Source organism: Oncorhynchus clarkii, chromosome 19 (assembly GCF_045791955.1).
Source record: "Oncorhynchus clarkii lewisi isolate Uvic-CL-2024 chromosome 19, UVic_Ocla_1.0, whole genome shotgun sequence".
Lineage (NCBI taxonomy): Eukaryota > Metazoa > Chordata > Actinopteri > Salmoniformes > Salmonidae > Oncorhynchus > Oncorhynchus clarkii.
In genome coordinates this window covers 25,541,166-25,566,978 of record NC_092165.1, presented here as the reverse complement: position 1 = coordinate 25,566,978, position 25,813 = coordinate 25,541,166, and the positions used below count along the sequence as shown (strand labels likewise).

General features: G+C 42.6%; 1 protein-coding gene across 1 annotated transcript; it reads left to right on the top strand.

The window, feature by feature from the left end:
* Window positions 1–11,164: 11,164 nt before the first annotated feature.
* Window positions 11,165–25,571, top strand: LOC139374175 (cell growth regulator with EF hand domain protein 1-like). The gene is made up of 6 exons (XM_071115188.1): window positions 11,165–11,315; window positions 11,793–11,898; window positions 12,688–12,759; window positions 23,760–23,830; window positions 23,902–24,026; window positions 24,325–25,571. Exons 1-6 carry the CDS (start codon window positions 11,279–11,281, stop codon window positions 24,727–24,729), a joined length of 816 nt encoding a protein of 271 aa, XP_070971289.1. The 5' UTR covers window positions 11,165–11,278; the 3' UTR covers window positions 24,730–25,571.
* The last annotated feature ends 242 nt before the right edge of the window (window positions 25,572–25,813 follow it).

Below are 25,813 nucleotides of genomic sequence, written 5' to 3'. Positions count from 1 at the left end.
CTGATGAGTCCTAGAGGACCCATCTCTCATAGAGGACCAATCTCTCATAGTAATGCGTGGGTTGACACAACCTGCAGTCCCCATGGTTATATCCGCAGGGTGAGCGGGTTTAGGGCACTGAAATATTGTGTGGGTAAAGGGCGGGTGGTTTGAATAAAGAAAAACCAATGCATTCAAAATCCATAAATGTATCATTCTTGTGCAGTTCATATCTGTAGGCTACATTGAGGTTTGTCTTTTACTATCTGGCGTTAGTGTGTAGCCTTAGCTTAATTTTCAGATTTGTCCTGTTTTTCAATTTTTCAGATGTTAAATACATTTTCTAAACTTCATTTTTAAGCCCACATTATATCATAATTATTTATTAAAAAGATCTGTCAGCTGTGGCCTCCTGAGTAGCGCAGTGGTCTAAGGCACTAGCTGTGCCACTAGAGATTCTAGGTTCGAGTCAAGGCTGTCGCAGCCGGCCGCGACCGGGAGACCCATGGGGCGTCTGGGTTAGGGGAGGGTTTGGCTGGCAGGGATGACCTCGTTCCATCACGCACTAGCGACTCCTGTGGTGGGCCATGTGCAGTGCACGCTGACACTGTCACCAGGTGTAAGGTGTTTCCTCGACACATTCCTCCTACCGACTGGATACCACAAAATTGGGGAGAAAAAGGGGTAAAACAATAAATAAGAGTGTCCCCCTTATCCTCCCTAAGTGGTCCCTTCCAAGGTGCACCACAGAGCAGATATTCATGCAGACAGTATCATGAGTGGAGGAGGAGAGAGAGTGTTACGAGTGACACAGAGCATTTGATTTGATTGTAGCTGCCAGTGATGGCCAGGACTAGCAGGTAGTAAGTTTGTAAATTAATTTCATCAAGCTATGTAGCCTATTGATTCCTTCTTGATGTATAAATACCACATACTGTACATGTTTTGTTGTTTCTTTGTAATACTTGCCACCAAGCAATTTTATGGAGTTGGCATTAGCTGGCCAGCTAGATGGAAGAAGTTTGGAACCACCAAGATTCTTCCTAGAGCTGGCCATCCAGCCAAACTGAGCAATCGGGGGAGAAGGGCCTTGGTTAGGGAGGTGACCAAAAACCTGATGGTCACTCTGACAGAGCTCCAGAGTTCCTCTGTGGAGCTGGGAGAACCTTCCAAAAGGACAACCATCTCTGCAGCACTCCACCAATCAGGCCTTTATGGTAGAGTGGCTAGGCGGAAGCCACTCCTCAGAAAAATGCACATTACAGCCCACTTGGAGTTTGCCAAAAGGCACCTAAAGGACTCTCAGAGAAAGAAGATTATCTGGTCTGATGAAACCAACATTGAACTCTTTGGCCTGAATACCAAGCGTCACAGCTGGAGGAAACCTGGTAGCAGCATCATGCTGTGGGGATGTTCTTCAGCGGCAGGGACTGAGACACTAGTCAGGATTGAGGGAAAGATGAACAGAGCAAAGTACAGAGAGATCCTTGATGAAAACCTGCTCCTGAGCGCTCAGGACCTGACTGTGGCGAAGGGTCACCTTCCAACAGGACAACGACCCTAAGCACACAGCCAAGACAATGCAGGAGTGGCTTCGGGACAAGTTTCTGAATGTCGTTTAGTGGCCCAGCCAGAGCCCGGACTTGAATCCTTTCGAACATCTCTGGAGAGACCTGTGCAGCAGCGCTACCCATCCAACCTGACAAAGCTTGAGAGGATCTGCAGAGAAGAATGGGAGATACTCCCCAAATACAGGTGTGCCAAGCTTGTAGCGTCATACCCAAGAAGACTCAAGGCTGTAATCGCTGTCAATTGTGCTTCAAAAAAGTACCAAATAAAGGTTCTGAATACTTATGTAAATGTAATATTTTTTACATTTATTTTTTTAAACAACTGTTTTTGCTTTGTCATTATGGGGTATTGTGTGTAGAATGATGAGAGAAAATGTTTGTTTTTTATCCATTTTAGAATAAATCTGTAACGTAACAAAATGTGGAAAAAGTAAAGGGTCCTAAATACTTTCCGAATGCACTGTATACGGTATATTTATAGTTTGGGTATAATTAATATATTTATGTTGTATTGTAATGTAGACGCAGGGCGTTAGGAAGCAGGTGCAGTTGGAGAGTTTTGTATAAATGAACATGTAAAACAAAAACAAGAGAAGCGTCTGGACATGAGAACATAAACAGAGACAATAACGCATGCCGTGAAATGACAACGGAGTGCTATATATAGGGGGAGTAATCAGGGAAGTGATAAGGTCCAGGCGTGCCTAATGATAAGGTGCAGGTGTGCGTAATAAAGGGTTGCCAGGTGTGCGTAGTGATGGATTGCCAGGACCGGTGTTAGGTAGACAGGCTACATCCAGTGCCGGAGAGGGGGGGAGAGAGGGAGGGAGGGGTAGAGGGGGAGGGAGGGGGAGAGAGAGGGGGGGAGAGGGAGGTGGAGAGAGGGAGAGGGGGAGGGAGGGGGAGAGAGGGAGCTGGGGTAGAGGGAGTAGAAGGGGCATGTATATTCAGGGCGCATTTGTGAAAGAGACCTACTGTAGGTCCCAGTATGTCTGCCCTGTTAAAATAAAGGTTAAATAAAAATAACAAAATAAAGACAAAATAGTCCTCTATTACCAAATAAATGTTGAGCTAATGATAAGAGTTCACACAGCAGCTCATCCTTCTCAGTACCAAAGTCCAGACTATCAAACCTAAAGTTTGAAAGTATTCAGACCCCTTGACTTTTTCCACATTTTGTTAGGCCATTACATTTTGTTACAGCCTTATTCTAAAATGGATTAAATGGTTTTTTCCCCTCATCAATCTACACACGAATACCCCATAATTACCAAGCGAAAAGTTAAATTATTATTATTATTTATTTTTTTTACATTTCTGCTAATTTCTTACAAATAAAAAATAGAAATACCTTACTTACATAAGTATTCAGACCCTTTGCTATGAGACTCGAAATTGAGCTCAGGTGCATCGACGGCAAAGACGAGAAGGAGAACCGGAGGTAAACTTTGTTAGCTTGCTATTACTACAGCACATTTTGTTAGCCCATGATGATGTTATTCAGAGTTTTTGACCGCACAGTCAGCCAGGTATGAGTAACTTATGTTTCAACACGTTGACTCAAAAGCAGCACTGACAGAACGATAAGCTAACGAACGTGAGGGACTACCCAGTCTAGCTAGCAGCGGTGTTGCTACATTAGCAACCCAGCAAATGTTATGAGCAGGGTTTTGACAGTAGCGTAGTTATTGATTAGCTATCTGGACACTGAATCCAACTGCTGGAACTCTGTTCTCCACCAAACAAAGTATCACCAACTAACCACTTATTGTCTAATCAAGTACTGTCCAAATATGAACAAAATGACGTTAGCTACTTTTGGTAACGTCAGCTCAATAAGCTAGCTAAGGTTATCTGTTGTTTTTTCAATGCTGGAAGAGTTAGCGTTGTTTCCAATTTATAAAAGATGGACATTGGAATTTCTTCTTGAGAGAGATGCAGCTCAGCAAATACAGAGACGGTTGTTGTATTTGCAGGAGTACGTGAATATAGTTTGTGTGTGTTTGCAATACAATTATTTAGCATCAGGCTACATAGATGGGTTGCCAACTGTCCCGTATTAGCCGGAATGTCCCTTATATTGGGGCTAAATTGGTTTGTCCCTTGTCCCGTAGACGCTCCAATTCCTGCCAAGTCATTTCTGTTGTTTTTCGGTCGGTTTGGCATATCAAGGAAATATGGATAAACCTGCAAAAAAAGAAAAAACTGCGGCTACAACAAACAATGGGAAGCAAAAAAGAAAAGACTGCGGCTACAACAAACAATGGGAAGCAAAAAAGAAAAGACTGCGGCTACAACAAACAATGGGAAGCAAAAAAAGACGTGGGTTAAGCCCGTCAGTAGTGACTTGACGAAAGCTTTCTGTCCTTTATGCCGTCGGGGATTCTCAATAGCATAGAGGGGGAAAATGACCTAACTCGGCATGCATCCACGGAAATGCACAAGAAGGCCCCGCTAGCTAAAAGTGCTAGTAATATCGGTGCATTCTTCGTGGCGTCTCTTGTGGAAAATGATGATCTGCCCCCTACCGAAGGTGAGACCGTAGGTGATGCCTCAAACAAGGGAAATAGATACGTGTGCGTGAGATATTTCTGTGTCTGATGAAGTGCAGTGCAAGCTACTTGACTTTTATTAAGACGGTGATGAAACTGCAAATGGCATACATCAAGCTCTGATGAACTGTCTGGAAAAGCATGAACTTGATATTAGACACGTCACAGCCTATGCAGCATTAATGCCAATGTCAACTTTGGAAATCACCAATCCGTTTACCGGTTATTGAGCAGTGCCAACAATCGCATTCTGAAATTGTCCAGCTCACATAACTCATAATGCCGTGTGCCTTTCCAATTGAATAAGAATACACAACACCATAACCACACCGCCGTGGCACCGTGCACGCCACCTTTTTGTCCCTTATTTCGTAGGACGTCACGAAAACGATGTGCGCGCTTCCATGGGGCAGAAGTCAGCCTGTTGTGATTTTGGATGGCCAGATTGTGAGCAAGAATGACACTGCCATGTGGGAAATAAGTGGCGTCTTTCAGCATGTATCATCATGTTATTGATACCATGTCTCATTTTGAGGTGTTTTGGCTGATTTGGTTATTATTTTTCATGTCAATGCAAAAATGGCTAAAATTCGCAAGCTAGCTAACCAACAACTGTAATGATGTACGGTACCAGTACTATTTTCTACATTGTAGAATAATAATGAAGACATCAAAACTATGAAATAGTGTCAAACAAATCTGTCCTTTGGTCTGATGAGTCCAAATTTTAGATTTTTGTTCCAACCACTGTGTCTTTGTGAGATGCAGAGTAGGTGAACAGATTATCTTTGCATGTGTGGTTCCCACCGTGAAGCATGGAGGAGGAGGTATGATGGTGTGGGGGTGCTTTTCTGGTGACACTGTCAGTGATATATTTAGAATTCAAGGCACACTTAACCAGCATGGCTATCATTCTGAAGTGATACGCCATCAAATCTGGTTTGCGCTTAGTGGGACTATCATTGGTTTTCAACAGGACAATGACCCAACACACCTCCAGGCTGTGTAAGGGCTATTTGACCAAGAAGGAGAGGGGTGGAGTGCTGCATCAGATGACCTGGCCTCCACAATCACCCAACATCAACACAATTGAGATGGTTTGGGATGAGTTGGACTGCAGACTGAAAGAAAAGCAGCCAACAAGTGCTCAGCATATGTGGGAACTCCTTCAAGACTGTTGGAAAAGCATTCCAGGTGAAGCTGGTTGAGAGAATGCCAGGAGTGTGCAAAGCTGTCAAGGCAAAGAGTGGCTACTTTGAAGAATCTAAAATATATTTAGATTTGTTTAAAAAAAAAATTGGTTACTACATGATTCCATGTGTTATTTCATAGTTTTGATGTCTTCACTATTATTCTACAATGTAGAAAATAGTAAAAAATTAAAATTAAAAAAAAACCTTGAATGAGTAGGTGTGCCCAAACCTTTGACTGGTACTGTATTTGAAACAAGTGTGCACTCGTTTATTTTGCTCCATGGTTGCACGCATGTTGATTTTTGTTACTAAAGCGAGAGCACAAGTATTGTGGACAGTGAAGGGTAAGACAGTTGAATGTTAATCAGGCTTAAGATTGAGTGAACTGCTAATATCATTAAGGAACAGAAATGATCCCAGATTTGACCTTTAGCTCAATTCAGGTAAGCATTGTGTGTGTGTGTGTGTGCGTGTGTGTATATTACTTCTGTGTGTGTTTGTCTGTTCAGAATACTCCATATTGCTACGATACTACTGATATTGTGCCATCTCTGTAATAGTATAGGAGATCCAGACTAGTGATGGGCATTCTGGCTCTTTTCAGTGAGTCGGCTCAGCACACCAAAAAGAGCCTGCTACTTTTGGCTCCCACATGACTCTTTAAAAAAATATATGCATTGTATTTTTTCAAATCAAACAATTTGTGATAGTTTCACTATGATTGGTGTTAAAACAATTCTAATTAAATTATTACATGAAATCATACTCTGCATTGATTTGTTATGAAAAAGAATGCTATTAAACATTTACATTTAAAGTATAACTTTTCTTTTTCTCCCCAATTTCGTGGTATCCAATTGTTAGTAGTTACTGTCTTGTCTCATCGCTACAACTCCCGTACGGGCTCAAGAGAGACGAAGGTCGAGAGCCATGCATCCTCCGAAACACAACCCAACCAAGCCGCACTGCTTCTTAACACAGCACGCATCCAACCTGGAAGCCAGCTGCACTAATGTGTCGGAGGAAACACCGTGCACCTGGCGACCTGGCCATCGTGCACTGCGCCCGGCCCGCCACAGGAGTCGCAAGTGCGCGATGAGACAAGGATATCCCTACCTTGCCAATTGTGCGTCGCCCCATGGACCTCCCGGTCGCGGCCGGCTGTGACAGAGCCTGGGCTCAAACCCAGAGTCTCTGGTGGCACAGCTAGCACTGCGATGCAGTGCCTGAGACCACTGCTCCACCCGGGATGCCCAAAAGTATAACTTTTTAATGTATATAAACAAAGTGCATATAAATGTAACAATTCAAAACAAATAAAATCTTTACAACATAATAATAGAATATTGCACCATATCAAAGAAAAATAAATAACAATGTGCAAAACTGCAGCATCCCACTTAAAACATTAAACTGGTCCCTCTTTTCTCTCTCTTCCTTATTGCCATGTTATAACCAGCAGCACACAGCAATGCTGACCATATTTTTCTTTTATGAGAGATTTGCATTCAGAAACGCAAGCTGCCTCACTTGAGGGGCTGATGTGGTTTCTTCTCTCAGTAATTATCTGTACCGTTTTCGAGAAGACCCTCTGAGGGAACGGATGTGCCCACTATGCAAAGTCTCCTTGTCAGGACTTTAGTAAGCCGTGGGTAGACAGAGGCCTTGTTCTTCCACCAGCTCAGAGGATCTGCAGGTCCTTGGAGGAGGGGCTCCTCGAAATAGGATCGGACCTCCATTATGGCATCTACTGAGGGATTCCTTCGTGCTGCATCCCCAGTTGCTCTCGTCAAACAGCAGACGTTTGTGGCACTACTGCTGGTGCTTCTGCTCCATCTGAACCCTCTTCTTCCTGTTGCTCTGGTGCCTGAGCCAGCTGACTGCTGGGGCTGTCCCTCCCTGCTGCTGAGGTTATTCTTTGAAGATCCTCATCAATCGCTCTGGCATCACTGAAGGCTAACTTCTTAAAACTGGGGTCGTGCAGCGGTTTCTGATAGCACGTGATTATATTCCATTCTGTGGAACTTAGGGTGTCTGTCACATGTTCTGTGGTTACATTTGAATTTGCTTCTCTCTGGCGGCTGGCTGTGATTCGCTGCAGACCCTTACACAAGAGTATCATTTTTGAGGCTGTCACATAGCTGAAAAGAGAGAACAGTAACTTATTAGTTCAGGTTCATGTTTTGTCTACTGATACTACATTCTCATCTACTGCTCATATACATATATACTTCTGGATTAAATAATGATGTAATAACTGCTTACTGTACCTCCACTGATCTCCACAGTGACCTGCTCAAAGGGTTCCAGGACTCTGCACACCTCTTCCACCACCTCCCATTCCTCATGAAACAGAGCATCAACAGGTGCATTGACAATGGCCAGAGTAGAGATGATGGCTTCCTTTGACTCAATAAACTGCTTCAACATATAAAATGTTGAGTTCCACCTTGTAGTGCAGTCTTGTTTAGGCCTCAGCTCAGGCATCCCCATCTGGCGTTGTGTAGACTTTAGTTTTTCAGCACCTACTGTGCTCCTGTGGAAGTATTCCACAGCTGATTTCACTTTGTCCACAGTGGGCTTCATCACCTTCAGAGCATCTCTTACAATCAGGTTGATTGTGTGGGCAAGACATGGATGATGGGTCCATTTTAAAAATGTCATGGCTTTGGTTATGTTAGCTGCATTGTCACTAACACAACATACCTCTTTTCCATCTTCTTGCCATTCTCTGGCCACTCTCAACAGCTCCTCTGCCATGTTCTCTGGGGTGTGTCTGTCGCTGAACTCATAGCAGTCCAGAAGACAGCTAGACATTGAAAAATCGTCAATGAAGTGACATGTAACCGACATGGTTACACTTGATGTCTAGTAGTCAGTGATAAGGCAAACTGCAGTAGCTTTTTAGACTCTCCCGCACTGAAGCCTGTGTGCTCTCGTACAGTTGTGGAATAAGTGATTTTGAAAGGGTTTTCCTGAATTGTGTAAATTAGATTTAGACTATTGCTATCATTTCTGGAACCTCTGTCCTCCACAATGGAAAATGGCTGGAAATCAGTGGCAATCATTTTAGCCAATGCAATATCAACTTGGCCTTGTTTTTCTACAGACATAGACTTTGACATAAACTGGTCCATAGAAGACTTGACTGAGTGGATACATCTTCACTTGGAGGTGCTGGGTCCACCACTATCACTAGCAGGCCCGCTAGATTCACAGTTGGGTGCACAGTTTGCATATGCCGGTGTAAGTTGTGCGTAGAACCGGCTTTATATGAGATTTTGTTTTTGCAAATTCTACACTGTGCTCTAACATTGTCTACATTATTAAAAATGCATCCAAATGCTACTGTGCTTCCGACTCATTTTCCAGCTGTTGTTTTCAAAGCTGTCCTTTCTCTCCTCGGCTGCTAAGTGTGTGACTGTGAGTGAGTTGGCTCGGCCCTCCCTCATGCAGCTTTGGTTCATTGGTTGACACTGCGTGTCTGATTGACAGGAACAACAGGTGAGGCTGTTAGTCTGTTCAGACAGTCAGAACAAATGTGTGTACGCTTGAGCATTTAGGCCTAAAGTTCCCATCACTGAAGGCAATCATACAGGCCACACTGACCATCCCAGTTAGCAGCTGTGAGAGAGATTTGACTGAAGGGAGAGCCATCCATTTTTATTTCAGAGAGCTACGATTTTCTCCAGGTGTCCCGCATTAAAAATAACATACAGTCCCTTAAAACCGAACAAACTGATGTAATTTGGGCATTTTTAATGGAAAATCTTTGGCCTTTTTTGGGGGTTGGCATATTTTCCCCGTCCCTAAGCGTCTTTTCTGTGCGTAAGAGAGGCATAGATAGAAAAAGCAAAGAGAGAACAAACTTTACCCATGTCAACTCAATTGAAGCATTCATTCGATCGATTTATGACATTACACTAGTGAGCGAGGGTATTAATTCTATCTATATATGACATTATTCTGGTGAGCAAGGGTTTATTTAGCCTAGGGCAACCAGTAATGACAGAAGAGAAGCTGCATGTAGGCTATCTAATCCTAAAATGTGAACTTTATCACTGTAGCCTATAGTTGGGCGGTTGCGGATGGGTTATTGGAAATAGCCTGCAGGTGCTGAAGAAACAGCTGACCCGCGCATCTCTAGCGTGAGCGTGTCTGTGCCCTTGCCTCAGTACGTGTGTGCGTGTCAGCCTCTCCCCGACAACCAATCTGGCGCTCCAGCACAGGGATCATGCTGAGATTGTCTTCTGTTACCCAATCCTTTCATCTCTCTCCTGCTCTCCATCCATCCCTCTCACCATCCTTCCCTTTCTGCCTTACTCCCTGATTTGAGACTGAGGCCCTCTGTTTGTTCTCTCCTTCCCTCTACCACATGTTCTTATTTCCTACCTCCCTCGCCGCCTCCCTCTCTCATTCTCCTCTGATTGCATTACCGTCCTTTGGCCCACCACAATTCACAGAAGGAAAGAGAGGTCCAAAATAGGGAAAGTGTGTGTCAGACAAACTTTTTATTTCCATATCAAGTGAGAGACAACAGCACTGGGAGGAAATCTGCTAGTAAGACAATATTCCCATCTAGTGGTGAAAACAAATCATTACAGTGGAACATTACAATAATGTGGTTAAACACACACGCAAACCTACACTGAGTATATCAAACATTAGGAACACCTTCCTAATATTGAGTCCCCTCACCCCTTTTGCCCTCAGAACAGCATTAATTTGTTGGGGAATGGATTCTACAAGGTGTCAAAAGAGTTCCAAAAGGATGTTGACTCCAATGCTTCCCACGGTTGTCAAGTTGGCTTGATGTCCTTTGGGTGGTGGACCATTCTTGATATACATGGAACTGTTGAGCATGAAAAACCCAGCAGCGTTGCCGTTTGCGACACAAACCGGTTCGGCTGGCACCTACCACCATACCCCGTTCAAAGGCACTTAAATATTTTGTCTTTCCCATTCACTTTCTGAATGGCACACACACACACACAATCCATGTCTCAATGCTTAAATATCCTTCTTTAACCCGTCTCCTTCCCTTAATCTACACTGATCGAAGTGGATTTAACAAGTGACATAAATAAAGGGATCATAGCTTTCACCTGGATTTAGTTGGTTCATTCTATGTAATGGAGAGTGCAGGCGTTCTTAATGTTTTGTATACTCGGTATACGTCGCCCTTTGGACTAATCATTGCTCCAACTCTCTATAACCAAGCAGCCACACCCTACTCCACCAAGCTTTTCCAACAGAGAGAGAGACAAGTGGACTACATTTTCCAAAACAATCAATTTGTTCCAACGGGAAATTCGTAGCTGTGTAGTCAAAAGAAACATTATAAATGAAGGTGAATGTTGTCATGTCAGTTATAATGATGAAAAGTAGGTATTGGACCAATGTAGTCTGCCAGTGAGAATGTGTGAGTGAGCTATTTTATTGCTCGGTAGCGGGGGACACCCATGCTCACAATTCATGTAGAAAAGTGCAGTTCATGGGTTTATACGAGAAAGAGAGGCAGGGGGAAATTACACTACAGAACAGTAGCAGCGCAGCTGCACACACAATCTACCGTCGTTCCTTCCCCGTCTGAGTCGTGCCTAGTCAGCTGCAGCTACGTGGCATCGCCAGTATAGGGCGGAAAGAGAGCCCTTAAATTGAAATTGAGAGAAAGCGAGAGACCGCACTGACCATGACACGTCCTCTCCTCGCCCGGGGTTCCACGTGGACCCAGTCATTGACCAAAACAGATCCCGTGGGCCAGTTCGAATACTTTCAAAATACATCCTTCCCCCCATATATCGTCCACCTCTGCTGTTACGTCAGATCAGTGAACACTTAAAGGAAGAAAAGAAGGATGTATTGTAATGATTCGACCGGTGACTCGCTCTCGCCGCTGCGCAGTGCAGATATTACCGGGAGGGCTGAACTGTAGAATCTCCCGCTATGAAATCACAACCTCAATTTACAACACGACGTTAGCATGCGTTTCTCTGTCTACTCGTCAAACGGGCCATCAGGTAGGATAAGGCAACATTGCAATGTAAGATTGCAACTATTTAAAACGATGCATCATAACTTATTTGACAGACGTTTTGAGTGAGAGATTGCTACGTTACTTTTGTCGCGTCAGATGGATACAATGTTGCAGCATTAGCATCACAGCTATCTCTGTAGTAATAATGGAGATGTTTTAAAGCACCGGGCCTACTGTATGTTATGATGATACCGCTTAATAATTCAACGTTGGACACAAATGCCAAATCACTGCAACTGTAAAATAGCCTACACTCGTCTGGCCTTCCTACGGATGCAGAACTGATGGGCTGAAAGCATAAATTATTTCTCATAGCCTACGGTTATTGCTTTAGTTACATCTTCCAGAACATCATTCAGAAATGTTTGAATAACAAAATGAACGGCCTAAATGTTACAATACGCCTAAAATGTTTAATGTCGGAACGGAATGACAGCCCCAGTTATTTTCGTACTTGCAGGTGCATCGTTAGAGACTGGCGCTGACATGTTGGTGACGGGTGTGCTTTCCCTGCTCCTACTCGCGCACCAGTGTGTTTCTGCGCCACAGGTGCCCGGGGACCAAAGGTGGGCCCTGACACACACACACACACACACACACACACACACACACACACACACACACACACACACACACACACACACATCGAAGGTATAGGGTTTGGCCTCAAGTTTTTAATATGAACCTAGATGGATTTTCCAGCAGGTTTAGGTTTCCTGTTGGCTTGGGTATATTTTGCCTTCCTTTCTTTTGTTGTTTATTTGGTGAGCCAGTCAGAGAACATGATGTGTAGTGCTCCTGACAGCATTCAGCCGTCAGCCAGCACTGAGGGACTAGCGTTGTGTAGGAGTGATGCCACCTGAAGTAAAAATTTAAAAATCTTTTTTTTAAACCGACAGGGTAGCCTAGTGGTTAGAGCATTGGACTAGTAACCGGAAGGTTGCAAGTTCAAACCCCCGAGCTGACAAGGTACAAATCTGTAGTTCTGCCCCTGAACAGGCAGTTAAACCCACTGTTCCTAGGCCGTCATTGAAAATAAGAATTTGTTCTTAATTAAACTGGCCTGCCTGGTTAAATAAAGGTACAAAAATTTATTTAAAAAAACGAGGAAGTCATATAGGAATAACAGAGACAGGAAGTATGATGTTTAGGGAATTACATCACATCCTGTCCCTGGGTGGTAACAACAGAGGAGAAATAGGGATCAGAGTTCCGAGTGAGCCTGTTTATATAGTACCTCAGGTAGAGGTCAAAGATAATCTTTCCCTGCACTTAATCCTATTAATAAAACCAACATAAAGTATTTGTTATCACAACAGTCTCTCTCTTTCTCTGTGTGTGTATTTGTCCCACAGAGTAGAGTCAGCAGGAGCCCCTCCCCCTCTCACACTGGCCAATCCCTTTGGCTCTGGAGACGAGGAGCGCAGGTGAGTGGCACCTTTTACTTTAATTATTACAGGGGTGGTCAACTTTACAAAATAAAGGGTTTAATGAGGCCAAATCTGGCCAACCCTCCTCCAGGAGAGCTGCTGTGTGTGCAGGGCTTTGCTCCAGCCCTAATTTAACCCTTTAATCTGACAGGGGCATGTATTATGTTAATTCACAACGTCAGCTCTGGACTTTGAGTAGGTGTTATGATGTGTCTCCCAGACAGATAAGATACTGTATGTAGCTATGTTCCAACACAGGTTTATGATGCTGTTATAATGTTTGCCTTTGTCAACCTGACTTGTGTTATGCTGCCAGTATGACTGCCTATTTTCACAACAATCTGGTTGAACAAACAAATGAACAAACAAATTACAGAAATAGTTTCTGCTATTACGCAATTACCCCATATAGTTGTGTTCTCTAAAAGGTCAAAGGTTGTCTAGGTGTGTGATCTGTCCAGGCCTCAATTTATATGCAGCTCACACACCGCCACTGACTAGGCCTACTGTGTGATTTAAGACAGGTGAGCACAAGGGCATGCTAACTGTACACTAGGGGTTGAATAGCGTATTTCAGTCCGAACCCACTCCCTTTTCCTGGGATGAATAACTGCGAGAAACCGGTAAATTATAATAAATTCTTTCTATGAACAGCATGATGTGAAATGGAACTTTAAAATGATATGCAATGTCTAAATCTGTCTTGTCTACGGACTTCTCTCTGCTATCTGCATGATCAATCATCATCACTCAGGGTGGGGGACAGACAGGGCATCTCAGTATGAAGCCCAGTTCACAATGCATATATCATCTCATCATGGTTACTTTTTTTTCTTGGCTCACCAATGTGCTGCAGCATAGCCTATACTACATTAACAGGCTATAAGTACTGAATCTGCGTCTTATTTACACATCTCCATCTGGCTTTCAGGGGTCAGCTTTTTTGAAATGTAATTTCAGCTGCAGAGTTTTAAAACAGCATATAGCTTGAATATCATTGCTTTAAGTCAGTGCGCTCGCGAGCACTCTCGCAGTCTTTCTCTCTCGCCGTTAATTCCATTCAAATTGCATCCAAAATAGATAATTATGTTCAAGATTGATACTTTTGTATAAATAGTGTATGTGGACACCCCTTCAAATGAGTGGATTGGGCTATTTCAGCCACACTCGTCAACGTTTCCCTTTACTGTGGCAATAGTGATCAAATCAGCGCAATATTAGCTGCTTTCATTGCAACATACCGAAACAAAACCAACTATGCAAGAGATTTCGGAGTAGGAATCTATTTCGCTCGACCAGACCAGTGCGCATAACAAATCAGAGCTGCAGTAGGCCTATGTGCAAATAGACCATTGCCATATATAGATCTTACTTGAACTGTACTGTGCAGATCAAAGCAAGAGCTCCATGTAGCCATTTGTGCACATTTTGCTCATATCCTTTGCTAGTTAGTGAGATATTAGCCTGGTTATAGATGACCCTATTGCGGACTAGAAGTTGTGACTGCCTACAAGAGCACAAAATGTGTACATTTCAAGACATCGTTGAAAAGCAAGTCAGGTAAAGAGCTTTTTTTGTCATAAAGGGGCAGTGTTGTATTTTGAGGCAGGCTTGAATAAGCTAAGTAGCCAATAGGCAGAGAGCAGCATAATTCGTCTGATTCTCTGTAATAATGGTATTGGAATAATAATGCATTTGATTTTGTAACGTGGTTTCTTGCATCAAACAACACAATTTTCAGTCACCTCCTTGTCTGAAGGACAAGTGGATAAACAGGTTGTCAAGCCCTGCATGTTTTTTTAAGTCTCATGGAATGTAGGTCTACTGTACATTGAACACCATACATTGGCTGCTACTGTAGGCTGAATGATAGAACAGCAATTTCCATGTTCATATGTCATGGGATGCATTTTCTCCATTGTTTTTTATGGTAGGGCACTCTGGTAGGCCTATATTATGATCAAATATACACAGTAGCCTAGTTGGCCACTGTTACAACTGTAACTTAGTGGGTACAGCCTCAGTGTTCACAGTAAACGCGCACTGGAAGTTGCACAGAATCTTCACAACATTCAAGCTTGCGCTCAGCAGATCTGAAATTTGCTCAGTAACGAAACATTTTGAGGGAACATTGTGTACAGTAGTACATGGCATGCGCACCAGTTTGAGTGTGTCAAAAACTCTGCCGGGGTTTTCATGCTCAATAGTTTCCCATATGTATCAAGAATGGTCCACCACCCAAAGGACATCCAGCCAACGTCAGAACAGTGGTCGAAAACGGGTTATTGATGAGAGGACAAAGCTGGCTGTCACAAATTGTGCTGAGCAACAAATGGGCTACAGTTAGTCAACTGACAGTCCAGTACATCATTGGTGCCCAAAGACCCATAAAAGAATGCACAACTTGTCGTACCTTGACACGAATTGGGTATGGCAGCCGACGACCTTATAGTTCTTTCAGCAAAAAAACAAGAATCTGTAGTTGCAGTGGGCTAAAGAACGAAAACACTGGACACTGGAGAATTGGAAACATTGCCTGGTCTGATGAATCCTGGTTCCTGCTGTTTCACACTGATAGGACTACTAAGGTATGGAGAAAACCACGAGTACATCCATCCTTCATGCCTCATCTCAACATTGCAGGCTGGTGATGATGGTGTGGGGTGTTTTCATTCCATACATTGGGTCCCTTGATAAAAGTGGAACAACGTTTGCCACAGGATACAGTGAGGGGAAAAAAGTATTTGATCCCCTGCTGATTTTGTATGTTTGCCCACTGACAAAGAAATGATCAGTCTATAATTTTAATGGTAGGTTTATTTGAACAGTGAGAGACAGAATAACAACAAAAAAGTCCAGAAAAACGCATGTCAGACATGTTATAAATTGATTAGCATTTTAATGAGGGAAATAAGTATTTGACCCCTCTGCAAAACATGACTTAGTACTTGGTGGCAAAACCCTTGGCAATCACAGAGGTCAGACGTTTCTTGTAGTTGGCCACCCGGTTTGCACACATCTCAGGAGGGATTTTGTCCCACTCCACTTTACAGATCTTATCCAAGTCATTAAGGTTTCGAGGCTTCCGTTTGGCAACTCGAACCTTCAGCTCCCTCCACAGATTTTCTATGGGATTAAGGTCTGGAGACTGGCTAGGCCCCTCCAGGACCTTAAACTTCTTATGACTGCAACCCCGTTAACGGGAGCGATATGACAACAGCCAGTGAAAGTGCAGGGCGCCAATTTCAAAACATCAAAAATCTCATAATAAAGATTCCTCAAACATACATGTATATCATACCATTTTAAAGCTAATCTTGTTGTTAATCCCACCAGTGTCCGATTTCAAATATGCTTTACAGCAAAAGCACCACAAACGATTATGTTAGGTCACCAAGTAGCCACAGAAAAACACAGCCATTTTTCCAGCAAAAGATTTTCCAGGCAGAGTCACAAAAACCACAAAGAGAAAATTAATCACTAACCTTTGATCATCTTCATCAGATGACCCTCATAGGACTTCATGTTACACAATACATGTTTTTTTTTTTATAAAGTTCATATTTATCAAAATATGAGTTTACATTGGCGCGTTACATTCACTAGTTCCAAAAACATCCAGTTATTTTGCATAGCCACATCATTCAACAGAAATAATCATCATAAATGTAGATGATAATACAAGTTATACACATGGAATTATAGATATCCCTCTCCTTAATGTAACCGCTGTGTCAGATTTTTGTTTAAATTACGGAAAGAGAAACCCATGCAATAATCTGAGACGGCGCTCAGAAGTAAACGTCACAATAGCCGCAATGATGGCGTCAACATAAACAAGAAATTACATGATAAATATTCCCTTACCTTTGATGATCTACATCAGAAAGCACTCCAGGAATCCCAGGTCTACAATAAATGTTTGCTTTGTTCGATAATGTCTGTTATTTATGTCCAAATACCTTCTTTTATTAGCACGTTTGAGCGTTTGGATATGTATACCATTCTGGTCAGCGTTACATCGGACCAAAACTTCAAAAAATTATATTACAGGTCGAAGAAACATTTCAAACTAAGTACAGAATCAATCATTAGGATGTTTTTAACATATAGCTTCAATAAAGTTCCATCCGGAGTATTCCTTCGTGTCTTCATGAGCAATGGAATGCAAGTGGGTACCATGAGGAATAAGCGTGATCAGAAAATGTCTGACTGCCAGACACCTGATAGATTCTTAACTCATTCACTCCCACAACACCGTAGAAGTCTCATTCAAATTTCTATGGATGGTTGACATCTAGTGGAACCCCTAGGCAGTGCAACATCATTAATATATCAAGGGGATTTAATTGGGGACTCTGGTGAATACATACAAAGCTCAGATTTCTCACTTCCTGTTTTGATTTCTCCTCAGGATTTTGCCTGCCATATGAGTTTTGTTATACTCACAGACTTCATTCAAACAGTTTTAGGAACTTTAGAGTGTTTTTTTATCCAATACTAATAATAATATGCATATATTAGCAACTGAGACTGAGGAGCAGGCCGTTTACTTTTAGGCAACTTATTCATCCAAGCTACTCAATACTGCCCCCCAGCCATAAGAAGTTAATGTGCTTCTTCTTGAGCCACTCCTTTGTTGCCTTGGCCGTGTGTTTTGGGTCATTGTCATGCTGGAATACCCATCCACGACCCATTTTCAATGCCCTGGCTGAGGGAAGGAGGTTCTCACCCAAGATTTAACGGTACATGGCCCCGTCCATCGTCCCTTTGATACGGTGAAGTTGTCCTGTCCCCTTAGCAGAAAAACACCCCCAAAGCATAATGTTTCCACCTCCATGTTTGATGGTGGGGATGGTGTTCTTGGGGTCATAGGCAACATTCCTCCTCCAAACATGGCGAGTTGAGTTGATGCCAAATAGCTCCATTTTGGTCTCATCTGACCATAACACTTTCACCCAGTTGTCCTCTGAATCATTCAGATGTTCATTGGCAAACTTCAGACGGGCATGTATATGTGCTTTCTTGAGCAGGGGGACCTTGCGGGTGCTGCAGGATTTCAGTCCTTCACGGCGTAGTGTGTTACCAATTGTTTTCTTGGTGACTATGGTCCCAGCTGCCTTGAGATCATTGACATGATCCTCCCGTGTAGTTCTGGGCTGATTCCTCACAGTTCTCATGATCATTGCAACTCCACAAGGTGAGATCTTGCATGGAGCCCCAGGTCGAGGGAGATTGACAGTTCTTTTGTGTTTCTTCCATTTGCGAATAATCGCACCAACTGTTGTCATCTTCTCACCAAGCTGATTGGCGATGGTCTTGTGGCCCATTCCAGCCTTGTGTAGGTCTACAATCTTGTCCCTGACATCCTTGGAAAGCTCTTTGGTCTTGGCCATGGTGGAGTGTTTGGAATCTGATTGATTGATTGCTTCTGTGGACAGGTGTCTTTTATACAGGTAACAAGCTGAGATTAGGAGCACTCCCTTTAAGAGTGTGCTCCTAATCTCAACCTGTTAACTGTATAAAAGACTTGAAAATAAAAGAGAGCCGCACACTCTAGGAGCTCAGATGCAAAAATTTAATACCAACGTTTCGACAGCCAAGCTGTCTTCATCAGGGTATAATCACAAACACTGCGGGATGACTTGTTTATATAGTGTCAAAAGACACAGGTGTCTGTAATCATGGCCAAGAGTGGCCTAATATCATTGGTTAATAATCAAATATTAAAATGTCATACAAAGAACAGCATACAAACAACAAATGGATAGTATACGATCATAGATTAATTTGACTACACAAGTTTACAAACAATTACAATGGCAAAGTCACAATAATCACAAGAATGGCTTAAGATCAAAGTCTACGTTGAGACCGAAGGGCGCAAGGGTCTTTAAATTAAAGATCCAGGCAGCCTCTCGTTTTAACAATAAATTATCAAGGTCACCCCCTCTCCTAGGGAGGGTGACATGTTCGATGCCAATATAACGCAGAGACGAAATCGAGTGGCCTGCCTCCAAGAAGTGGGCCGCAACTGGATAAGTAAAGTTTTTACACCTAATGGTGCTACGATGCTCTGAGATACGTACTTTTAATTCGCGCTTTGTTTTACCTACATAATTTTTACCACAAGGACAAGTTATAAGATAAATAACTGCCTTAGTGGAGCACGTAATAACACCTTTTATTGGGATCGATTTCCCTGTTTATGGGTGTTTGAAGGATCTGCATTTATAAGTGCCATTGCATTGAGCGCAGCCATTACATTTGTAATTTCCATCCAGTAGGGGCCCAAATAGACGTTGTTCAGGAATATCTTGGCGTGGTAAATCAGAGTTTACCAATTGGTCTCTGAGATTTCTGCCTGCGAGAATACGACCAAGGGAAGGTCCGAAAACACATTACCGAGACTATCATCAGATTTTAGGATGTGCCAATGTTTGTGAACAATTCCCTTAATTTGTTCAGAGCACTTTGAATAGCGGGTAGTTAGAACGCAAGAATGCGTCTTTTTGCGAGACTGACCTTGAAAAAGGTCATGTCTCGTTTTGTTTGGAATTTTCTCAATGGCAATATTAATCTGATCATTCTTGTAGCCCCTCTCCTTGAACTTTCTTTGCGTCTCAGCCATATTTCTGTCGAAATCGGATTGTTTTTTGCAAATTCTTTTGATTCTACAGAATTGGCTGTAGGGCAAACTATTTTTCAAGGGAAGTGGGTGACAACTATCAGCCCTCAACAAACTGTTAAGATCAGTAGGCTTCCTGTAAAAGATCAGTGCATAGAACATTATCTTCACACAAGATCAGAAGATCAAGAAAACTGATTTGACGTGTATCAGATTGCATAGTACATCTCAGATGCTCAGAACAGGAGTTAAGAAAAGCATGGAACGCCTGGAGCTGTGTTGCATCACCCCTCCATAGAACAAAAATATCATCAATATACCGTTTCCAAATAATGATGTGAGGCAAGAAAACATTTTTGAGAGGATTGAAAATAGACTGTTTCTCCATGTAACCCACATACAAATTAGCATAGTTTGTAGCCATGGGGGATCCCATAGCAGTACCTTTCGTCTGAATAAAGAAATCATTTAGAAACATGAAATAGTTATGCGTGAGTACTATTTCAGCCAATGTTACAATGCATGCACTGGAAGGTAGTTCATTAGGGTCACGTTGCAGAAGAAAATATTCCATAGCTTCAATACCGCCCTCGTGTGGAATATTAGTGTAGAATGATTCAACATCAAAAGTAACTAACAGGGTATTCTCAGGGAGAGGATCAAGAGATTCAATGATAGAGATCATACTGCTGGTATCCTTTACAGCTGTTCGGCGAGTGGTCTAATAAAAAAGTCAACAAAAGTAGATAGAGGGGCCGTTATTGCATCAATGCCCTGGAGGTTGTGTGACATTCTTGTGTAATTTCGGCAAAGTATAGAAAGTGGCAATTTTAGGGTGTTGAATAGCCAAAAAAGCATGATCTTTTTTGGTTATCTGACCAGAACTTAAATACCCATCTAGGACAGACAAGATAGTATTCTGAAATTGGGAAGTGGGGTCACTTCTGAGTTTCTTGTAAAAGGTGTTGTCAAGCAGCTGTCTATGACATTCATGTACATAAGCTGTCCTATCCATGAGTACAACTGACCCACCCTTATCAGCGGGACGAATAAGGACTGACGTATCAGATTGTAAATCAAGCAAAGCTTGTTTTTCATTCTTGGGTAAATTATGGAAAGATTTGGATCCCTGTTTATTCTTAAGGAGAAGTCCAACATCATTTTCCACAAGTCTGCAATATGTCTCGATAGAGTGATTGCGATTGGCTGGAGGTATAAAATAACTCTTGCTTCTAAAAGGAGTCGGAGTATGTGCAGGAGAGCAACCTACTGGTTCAATAGAAGTGTCAGAATTAGGGGAGCTAAAGTATTCCCTTAAACGGATGTTTCTAAAAAACTTAAACATGTCTACCTTAACATCAAAATCGTTGCACTGGGTTGTAGGCACAAAAGATAACCCTTTATTAAGCAAAGAGACATGGGCAGGGCTCAATATCTTGCTTGATAAATTAAAGACACTCAGTCCCGTGGGTTCTGGTACCGTGTGAACGGTCTCCTCTGCCTCTGATAGTCGTTTCTTCTTACCCCGTCGGGTGCGACATCTAGTCGATGCGCGTGCCTGCGGCCTCCTCCGCCCTTCCGTCCGTCCAGTCTCTCGTTGAATAAAAAACTACCACTGGAAGCCGATGAGGCACTGGTTGTAGAGCGTTGGTCAGACGGGGGTGGATAGAAGTAAGCGGCATCCCTCCTGCGTCTGTCATGGAGAGGGGGAGCAGGACCTCTTTTGTCAGGGTTTCTCCAGAAGTAGACTTTACCATCGGCCTTGTCTTTTTTGTCTTGGTTGAATTTCTTGATTTTAAGTTCCTTTATTTCTGTAGACAACTTGTCCTGGAGCGCTTGGTTAGTTTATCAGTTCATTGAATATGCCATCATCATTAACAACTGTTTGTAGAGCTGTGCGTTTGTCTTTAATCGTGCTATCCATTTCAATAAAATCCTTCAACTGGTCAACAATTAATGTCATTAAATCAATAGAGCATTTGTTCAGGATGGCACACCAGCGCTCACAGTAATCATCTGTGCGCTGTCCCAATGATGGTTATTTTTGCCACCTGAGTCCCCGTGGAATAATGCCTTGACGCACATAATCACTAAGAGTGACTATATGTAGATGCGTTCTCGTCTGGCGCTTAGATAAATGTAACAGTTCTTTCGAGGGGTCAGAATTACCTCCCGGCATGTCAAAAAGGGACTCCGAAATAATGATCTTATCACGCTCCCTTTGGCTATATTCAAAGTAATCTTGTATGGGTCTATGACCAGTGTCAGGAAAATAATTATCATTCGGCATCGTTTAAGAGCTTTTTTGTCAGTAGGGTGCTGTTTACTGGGTAACAGAACGATCTAGAAGAAAAAGAAACGCACACCTATTAAGACAAGGTGCTGGCTAGCGGAATAGAAACTTGAAAATAAAAGAGAGCCGCACACTCTAGGAGCTCAGATGCAAAAATGTAATACCAACGTTTCGACAGCCAAGCTGTCTTCATCAGGGTATAATCACAAACACTGCGGGATGACTTGTTTATATAGTGTCAAAAGACACAGGTGTCTGTAATCATGGCCAAGAGTGGCCTAATATCATTGGTTAATAATCAAATATTAAAATGTCATACAAAGAACAGCATACAAACAACAAATGGATAGCATACGATCATAGATGTAATTAATTAATTACTGACTGTTAACTACAGCAGCCAGTAGAACTCACGGCGAGTGAAAGAGTAGAGAACTCGGGATGGCAGTAGGTTACAGCAGTTATTTGTTCAGGCCCATAACCATTCGATCTTTAAGAGAAGTCAAAGCCGTCTGCATCTTATTCTAGTCCTATATTATTCAAGCATGTCATCACAATGATGAAGATAAGGACAGCGAAATGTGTTTCCTTTAACTGTTGAAAGTCGAGGAAGGAATGACGCGACAATGGAGAGAGCAAGAAGGAGGTAGGCTAATACGCACGCCGCACAACAGTAAGGGAAATATGATGAAAGGTATATATGCTTCAGCCTGCTAATTATAAACATGTAAAATAGGCCTTATTATATTTTAAAATGAAATTCGCCAGCCTATAATTGTAACTTTGTACTAGTTACGGTGTTGTACTGTATTATATGGACTGGAATTACGCACCTCGTTTAATCCATGAAGCTGGGGGGAGAGCATGCAATGCTGGTGCAGGGCATGCGGCCGACAGTCCACACAAAGATTTTAGCCTACTGGAATTGTTTAATTCATTTACCCAAGACAGTATAGGCAGGCCTACATCTATGGGCTTTTATGTCTTTCTGTCGTACATAATGTGCGTTAGCCTATATATCATAGGCTATGTATTGGATAACGACAAAATAATTTGGGTTTAAGGATCTTTTAATGTCTTCTTAATGTATGGCTCATCAGGCTCAGGTAGCATCCGACTTGGATTTTCATGCTCTAATCAGATCCTGACATATTTCTAACAAGAGACATCAATAAAGGATCAGTTTTCACCTGGATTCACCTGGTCAGTCTATGGAATGAGCAGGTGTTCTTACTGTTTTGTACACTCAGTGTATATGATTTTGTCGTTATCCAATACATACACTGAGTGTACAAAACAGTAAGAACACCTGCTCATTCCATAGACTGACCAGGTGAATCCAGGTGAAAACTGATCCTTTATTGATGTCTCTTGTTAAATCCATTTCAATCCCTGTAGATTAAGGAGAGGAGACTTAAAGAATGATTTTTAAGGCTTGAGACAATTGAGACATGGATTGTGTATGTGTGCCATTCAGGGGGTGAATGGGCAAGACAAAAGATTTAAGTGCCTTTGAACGGGGTATGGTAGTAGGTACCAGGCACACCGGTTTGAGTGTGTCAATAACCGCAATGCTGCTGGGTTTTTTCATGCTTAACCGTTTCCCATGTGACAACTGGGGGAAGCATTTTAGTCAACATGGGCCAGCATCCCTGTGGAATGCTTTTGACAGCTCGTAGAGTCCATGCACTGATGATTTGATGCTGTTCTGAGGGCAAGGGGGGGGGTGCAGCTCAATATTAGGAAGGTGTTCGTAATGTTTTAACATGACACTTCCGGTTTGGGTGGGGAAATATCTGCTTACACGAGAGAAAAGTGATTTATTCTCAGGATTGTTTGAACATTTGAAAAATACAGGGAAGATATTTAACCCTACTGTACACAGAACACACCAGGGAGGGAACAGAGAGCTTGTTTGTAAAACCTTGAGACATGTTGAGACTAGATTACACTTTCTGTACAGTGCAGTAATGTGCTACCCAGTCAGGTGGGCCTGAGGTTGAACCTTCTATCCCGAGCCCTAACCTCTGTGAACCGTAACTGCTGGCCTCTAACCTGTGTGTGTGTGTGTGTTAGGCTGCTGCAGAGCTACATCAAGGCCAACCTGAAGGAGGGACAGGGAGGACCAGATAGCACCTGGGAACAAGGTAAACACATCACACACACAATCATTGACATAAATAATGAATAAAACATCTTCCTATTTCCTGCTGGTCAGAGGTGTTTTTCCTGTTTAGTCTCCATGACTATGACCGGAGCGGTGACATGGATGGCCTGGAGATGATGAGGCTGCTCTCTGAATACAACTCCCACAATAGGCCTGGAGAACAGTCAGCTGAGCCGGTATGTGTGTGTGTGTGTGGAACATCTGTAGAAAAGATCTTCATTGTTATGGTTAGGACATACTTTGTCTTGATCTTAGTCAGTTTGGCCTACTAGCTAGCAGGACATAATATAAGGGTCGTGTATCAGGATTCAAATAGATAATGTAGCCTGTACTGTTGTCAGTATGAAGATGTTACTGTTGGACTCACTTTAGCTGTAAGTGAATTTCCACTAACGCTGAAGTTGACCGTACAGTGTTTCAGTTAGTGAATATGTACACTAAGCCAATGTTTTTTGTCGTGTGTGTGCGTCCCAGGTGGTGGACATGGTAGACTTTCTCCTGCAGACTCAGGATCTAAACATGGACGGTCTAATAGCACCCCCTGAGCTACTCTCTCCCCCCAAACTACAACAACCAGACTCCTACTCCCAGGGTGCACCTGAACAGGGAGGAAGTGTGGCCCAGGAGCAGGTAAAGGTCCAAGTGGAAGTCAAAGTTGTTGAGGAACCAAAACTAGAAAAAGCAGCACAGAAAGAGAGGAATGTAGAGGAACAGCCCAAGGAAGAAGAGTCAAAGCCAGGAGTTGTGGGACAGGAAGTTAAGACCAATGAACATCCTATACAGGCAGAGGAGAAAGGACTGCATATCCCAGAGGCCCCTGCTGCTGATCATGAGCAAAATAGGCCTGCTCCTGTACATCAGGGGCAGCCTGAAATGTAAACACACACAACACCCAAACAGCACTCCAACACTTCCGTCCAGACAATAGCAGGAGCCCTTTGACTGGCAGCAGAGTTAGCAAATCACAGCCCCTCATCTACCTTGGGGGAGGGGCTTGTTTTTCACATTGAGGGATTTTTCTTTGGTACTGAATTATAAACAGATGTCAGCCATATTGTTTAAGCTGCTGTTATTTCACATTGCACTTCTGAACAAGATCAAGTGAGAATATAATTGTATTAAATGTATTTTGCCAAGAGATACCTTACACTGCTAAATAGTTCAGTTTATTGATTTTGGGGTAAATAGTTGCTATGAAAATGAAGCCATATATTGGAATGGACAATCTGAAGAAAAGTGAATGGACTGCATGTATGAACTTGTCAAACGCAATGCCTTTAAATTATACTTGGAGAAAGTATTCCCCTCCAGTGCAATATTTTTTTTTTAAATCACTCCCCCTCATGGATGCAAAAGGAGTGGTTTGGTTGAAGAAATTCAGTGGGAAAAGCCCTTTAACTCATGGAATTGGGCTCTGTCACAGCAGCTGTTGACTAGATTCTCCCTTTTCCAGATCAAAAAAACCTAGAAACTGAAGTGCCATCTGGTGATTTTCAGATTACATTTATTTTGCTGCCTGCTCACAGTAAACTAGAGCCCAATTTAGTCTCACTTCTAGAAGTGTGCACTTGACCCTTTAAAATCCATGAGGGGAGTAAACACTTTGCAGAGTTGTGTAATCAATGATTTAGGAACATGGGATAAATATTTGGTTTGCTGTAAATTTCCTGAATTGGAAGGTTTGTATATTTATGACAAAAAAAAAGACAACTTGACTGCCACCTTTGTAGTTTCCTCTCAGTGGTCACTGATTGCACCTTGTTTAAAAAAAAAAGGAATGTCCACTCACTTTTCCCTGTTACAACATTTCCACTCAGGGATTGCTATGCCAAAACCCAATTGGGCCCCTAAGCACTTGGAGAGCCAAGAGGATTTGACAGCTGTAAGCAATATGGTAATATTCACCACCTTGCCATCTAAGCTACCAGTATGTGGAAGTCTCACCATGTTGCTTACACTATTA

Coding starts and splice junctions, on each gene's coding strand:
- LOC139374175 (XM_071115188.1), top strand. CDS start 11,279: ATGCGTTTCTCTGTCTACTCGTCAAACGGGCCATCAG. Junction 11,316..11,792: donor CTCGTCAAACGGGCCATCAG/GTAGGATAAGGC, acceptor TCGTACTTGCAG/GTGCATCGTTAGAGACTGGC. Junction 11,899..12,687: donor CAGGTGCCCGGGGACCAAAG/GTGGGCCCTGAC, acceptor TTTGTCCCACAG/AGTAGAGTCAGCAGGAGCCC.